Genomic DNA, 5539 nt, shown 5'->3' with positions numbered 1-5539 from the left:
ATGACATATCTAATATTGCCAAAGATAATATTGTTATCATTATAGAGATTATTCGACAGAATTTTTAACACAAACGAAATATTACAATGACGAAAATTCTAAAACGGTCAAACTATAAAATTTTAAAATTAAAGACTTCGGAAGGGACATGTTTATCTATAATCTTAATAGCTATAATAAAAAACTAACTTCATACCGAATTTCGTCAAAAAATCCAGTAAAGCTAGACTAAATTCCTAGGACAGATGAACTTAATATAAGCAATTAATCTACTGCAAATTTCTTACGAAATTAGCTGAGATAAGTGAAATCTGTCTAAGACAGTGTAAAGAGACACTATTAAAAATGTACATCCCATAAATCTTGATGCAGAATTTCCTTCGTTATCCTCTTCTCCACTACCATCTTCCTCACTACCGTCTTCTTCACCACCTCCACCATCTTCTCCGCTACCATCTCCATCCCCACTACCATCTTCATCTCCACTGCCATCCCCTTCTTCACTACCATTGTCACCCTCTCCTCTATCTGTAAGGTCCCATCTTCCCTCAGCATTTAAGAAGTGTTCTTCATAAATTTGCTCCCAAAACGACATGGTTTCAGGATGTGGATTTTCTAATTCTATTTCTAATGATCCGCCCTCTTCCCTATTAACTTCTTCATTGTCTAGAATCCGTAGATAGTATGAATTAGTACTTGTATAAGGCCGCCATTCAACCAGGGAAGTTTCACTCTCTGGGACCCTAAAATAAATACATGCTTCAATTAATTTCTCAACATTATAGTTGTTGAACAGAAAACCTTTTAGTAAACACTTACCCATTTTTAGCAAAGTTTGTCCAGCGTTCAATCAAAATGTCACTCACAGTGAGATCTATTTCAGCAACGTCTGTGTCAGTAAAGTCCCTGAACAAATATGCTAATTCTTCACTATGCGCTACTTTTTCAACTGGCAATGGGCCCACAAAAGGCTCACCCAACGACCCTTTATATGAAAATTGATATAAATATATAGGACTAGTAGATGTCAGTGCACGCATTCGAGCTTCTCTTAAAGTGGAAACTAAAATCATCGTGTCTCCATGATAGGCTAGGTATTTATCAACTTCAGACATATCGATTGATTCACCATTGAAATAGAAACGTTTTATTTCATTTACTACAGCTAATGCCTCTTGATCGTTTTCAAATATTAGATCGGGTTGTATGAAATCAATAAATGATTCATCCATCTTCTCCAACCAGTCTTGCTCTAAAGCTTCTTCAGCCCTTATTGTTCCTTCTTTATCCACAAAACCTGCCATAAATGGTATATTAACAAAATCGCCTTGTACTAAAATGTCATAAGGAGATTTCAGAAGAAATGGACTAGAACCCTCCAAGCTTTCTTTTTCTATGCATGGCGCAAACGCTAAAGAGTTATCCATTAAATCCAGTTCATTTATCACAGCTATTAAAGCAGCTACACTAGTTCTGGTAAACACTTCTGATAATTGCTCAATAGTAGTTATTTCATGACCAAGGGCTTCTGCTACATCAACTGCATACTTTATATTATCCCGTGTAACCGCCCACGGTGCTAGTGCAGTACCACTCTGAGCAATAACTTTATTAATCAGATTATTTGACATAGGTGATAGTGAAACCAAATCAACTGCAGCCGCTCCACTGCCGTGACCGAAAAGAGTAATGTTATCAGGATTTCCTCCGAATTGAGCAATATTTTGCCGAATCCATCTTAGGCCTGCGATAATATCTTTGAGACCGGCATTACCTGGCGCAGTTTCTGTGCCGAGGCATAAATATCCTAAAACAGATTCACGATAATTCAAAGAAACAATGATCACATCCTTTTCCACAAAATTCCTAAAAGACAGTTGGGGTTCTTGAACTTGGTCAAATTCTTTCCCTTTTATCCAGACCATGACAGGTAATAGATCTGTTTCACTTATACTTGGTGTGAATACATTTGCTACTAAACAATCTTCAGTTCCTTCATAGCCGACTCCAAGGGCTCTAACACATTTTATGTCTTTTCGATTTGCAATAAAAGCGTCTTTGAATGTTGGTGGCGCTGTTGGAGCCTAAAAATTGAAACATTAGCTTTATGAAAGTTATGTAACACTTTTAAAAGAAAGTATTTTAAATAAAGTTAAGGGGGGTCGAAAATGGCCTGAACTGCTTCGAGGAAAAAATGTACGGCCGTGCCGCTTCTTTTTTGTTCGACTTGGTGGGGGCACTACCGTGCCCCCAGATTAAGTATTTGTCGTTAATAGTACTTTAGTCTATATGAAATTCATACTGTACATGAAACCAAAAAAGATGAAATTTACAACCTTAAATCGATTCCGGCCTGATGTTGAGTCCGCGTACGGAATGCCATGGAACTCGAAGTAATCACCATCATTAGCTCTAGAGCCAACAACTGTTCCTTGAGCTATAGTAACTCTCCGTAAATCTACATCAGTCGACTGACCCAGAATACCAAGGAACATCACACAACTGACACCAATTATAGACCACATGCTTCACAAACGCATGAAATACGTCAACTGACTGGTAAAATATCTTCTGCGTAAATTCTATGTTCCTCAGATAAGATATTGAACAGAATTGACAGATGCTTAGATCTCTTTAGGTTTATCTTATTTTCAATATCGAGTGACCGAAGATATGGTATCTTGCCCTTGAGATACATTTATCTTAAGAATTTGTATAATATAGAAGCCGTATGATGGACATCAAGTTTTAAGGATATTAGTTACTAATTTTATGTTTTCTTACTCTTTAAAGATTCTTCGTCGTTTCTTTAAAGATTTATTCTGCAACCTACTAATCATTTTAAACTTGATAGGTACGGTACGTACAGGTTCGTAAGTCCGCATCGGATTTTTTCAGACAAAGTTTAACTCCTACCAGAACATAACTACCGGGTATGAAAACTTAGTGTCTCATAATATTGTATATACAGATATACAGGGTGAATCTCCATAAAGTGCACATATTGAAACAGGTAAAATTAAACCGCATTTTGTCGACAAAAAAAAATATAAAAAAAATTAAAACATTTTTTTTTGGGTTTTACGACCTTTTGAATTTTTTTTTGGGAATTGTGCACCTGAAATAAATAAATCGCTATAACTTTTAAACTAAGAGGGTTATCAGGTTCAAACAAAAATAACAATGACTGCCAATGATAGGCCGTACTGATCCATGAAAAAAGAAAACAAAAAAAAATCATCTTCCCAGGTAAAAAATGTCAGATTAGTGCAAAAAAGCACTTTTTTTAGGTAAAATTTTCAGTAATCATCAATTTCCTCAAAATAATCTAGGCATTTTATTTTTTTATTATTATTTAATGCAATTCTACGTCGTATTAGCTTTCAAACACTAAAAAAACCACGCCTCTAACTCAAGTATAAAGTTTGCTAGGAACGTTTCAAAAAAGACGCGACGCACGTGCGTCCTAATAAAACTGGTATAGTCCGACCCATAATTAGATGTCCAAAATATAAACAAAGGAAACTATCAAAAATATGTTTCAATGATAAGTTCATGGTAGTTTCTTATTTTTGACGATATTAAAGTGATAAAACAGTAATAAAATAAATCTTTAATAATAAAAAAAAAACACTAGTTTGTATTAAAAATGTTATTTATTACCAACACCCTTAAGAACTGCCTTTGTTTAAGCGCTCGTAGGAAACTTTATACTTAAGTTAGAGGCATGCTTTTTTTAGTGTTTGAAAGCTAATACGACGTAGAATTACATTAAATAATAAAAATAAAATAAAAAGCCTAGATTATTTTGAGGAAATTCACGATTACTGAAATTTAACCTAAAAAAATTGCTTTCTTCACACTAATCTGACTATTTTTTTTTGGGAAGATAAACTTTTTTGTTTTTTTTTTCATGGATCAGTACGACCTATAATTGGCATTCACTGTAATTTTTGTTTGAACATGATAACTCTTTTAGTTCAAAAGTTATAGCGATTTATTTACTTTAGGTGCACAATTCCAAAAAAATACTTCAAAAGGTCGTAAAACCCAAAAAAAATTTTTTTATTATTTTTTTTATTTTTTTTGTCGACAAAATGCGGTTTAATTTTACCTGTTTCAATATGTGCACTTTATGGAGATTCACCCTGTATAGTAACAATATTATTACTATAAAAATAAATGTGCCGTTTTACACATACATCGCAATATCTAAGGTGTGGATTATGTCAATAAAGTATGCAGCCGCAAGATGCTCGCAAAACGAGGTCAACGACCCGATAATATGGTTTCAAAGAAAAAAAATATGTCCCTTGAAACTCAGTTTTTCGATGCCGTACCATCACTTATACGTGGAGGTGAAGTTCTGAACCTTGTAGCGATAACTATAAGAGTGTTGTTTTTAGTTGCTGGTCCGATTTTTTCAGTTCCCTTAGGGGGGTGGGGCTACGTGGGCCGAGGGGCACTAAATGTGCAGCCCATGTGCCGGGTCGTCTTCATGAGAATTTCTGATTCATTGGCTTTTGTCATTTTACCTTTTTTGTTATCATTTTTTTGCGATCATGATTCATTAACTTAAGCGTTTGCGCTTTTTAAGACTTGAGGCGCTTCAGAATTTTACGCTTCATGAATAATCTGTAATTATTACTTACGGAGGATTTTAATTTAAATAATAAATGTTCATTGGTTAGTTGTTTTTTATAGAAAAAGAATCATTCAAGTGATATAAATTATATTTCTTGTTCGACAATAAAAATCTATAACGAAAATGTAGGTCCAAAAGTAGGCAATATCGAAAAGTCAAAAACAATAATTTAAAAAATACACATTTTACGAACCTTACGCGTATTTCAATAAGTTCGTTCCTTACTTTACACTTAATATTTGATTAATATAATTTCAATCATTTACTTAGCTACAAAGTTCCCTCTATCAAATCACTGTTTCTTTTCTATTAAGTAGAGTCGCTCTTTCTGTTTACTTAGAAAACGTGCATGTTGTATGAATTCGTTTAAGTATATTGCACTAGTAACTGTGATAAGTTTGCGTGGATTACAAAAGTCATTATAGTTCGCGCCAAACTGCTAGTCCGCTCTGAAATGGTTGCGAGCAGGTGTAGTCATACAATTTCCTATAGCGACGCGAATAATTTCTATATTCAGAATAATTTCTATATTTCTATATATTATACTATACTCATGTTCAGCTGTTTGAAACATGCCTTATGTCTTATTTCACACTTTCAGGGATGAATCTCATAAAGATAAAGGTTTGACTTTTGTTAAATTTCGTAAAAATCAATTAGTAGTAAATTTACGTACGTATTTATAATATCAGCATTAATATGATGTAATGGTGAATTATTAATTGAATACATGAAATATGATGAATTACTATTTGAATACATAATTTCAAAGATCTGTCATTATTGCTTGTGTATCATAGTTCGAATCCCAGGCCTGTGAAATTTTAAATTATGAACAAATTACAAATAACGCAATGGGTTCCGTACTAACAGGGCACACAATAGTTCCAGGTG

General features: G+C 33.8%; 1 protein-coding gene across 1 annotated transcript; it reads right to left on the bottom strand.

Moving 5' to 3' along the window:
• Positions 1 to 283: 283 nt before the first annotated feature.
• Positions 284 to 2525, bottom strand: ae3 (alpha-esterase 3). The gene is made up of 3 exons (XM_073081241.1): positions 2337 to 2525; positions 820 to 2084; positions 284 to 743 (listed from the first exon to the last, which is right to left on the bottom strand). Exons 1-3 carry the CDS (start codon positions 2523 to 2525, stop codon positions 284 to 286), a joined length of 1914 nt encoding a protein of 637 aa, XP_072937342.1.
• Between the last annotated feature and the right edge of the window lie 3014 nt (positions 2526 to 5539).

The sequence above is a fragment of the Epargyreus clarus genome, unplaced genomic scaffold (genome assembly GCF_041222505.1).
Source record: "Epargyreus clarus isolate Ecla_fem2 unplaced genomic scaffold, WU_Ecla_fem_2.2 ptg000003l, whole genome shotgun sequence".
Taxonomy (NCBI): Eukaryota; Metazoa; Arthropoda; class Insecta; order Lepidoptera; family Hesperiidae; genus Epargyreus; species Epargyreus clarus.
The sequence above is the reverse complement of the archived record's forward strand: the minus strand, read 5'-3'. Positions and strand labels throughout refer to the sequence as shown.

Coding starts and splice junctions, on each gene's coding strand:
- ae3 (XM_073081241.1), bottom strand. CDS start 2,525: ATGTGGTCTATAATTGGTGTCAGTTGTGTGATGTTCCTTGGTATTCTG. Junction 2,085..2,336: donor CAGGCCGGAATCGATTTAAG/GTTGTAAATTTC, acceptor TTCAATTTTTAG/GCTCCAACAGCGCCACCAAC. Junction 744..819: donor ACAAACTTTGCTAAAAATGG/GTAAGTGTTTAC, acceptor TATTTATTTTAG/GGTCCCAGAGAGTGAAACTT.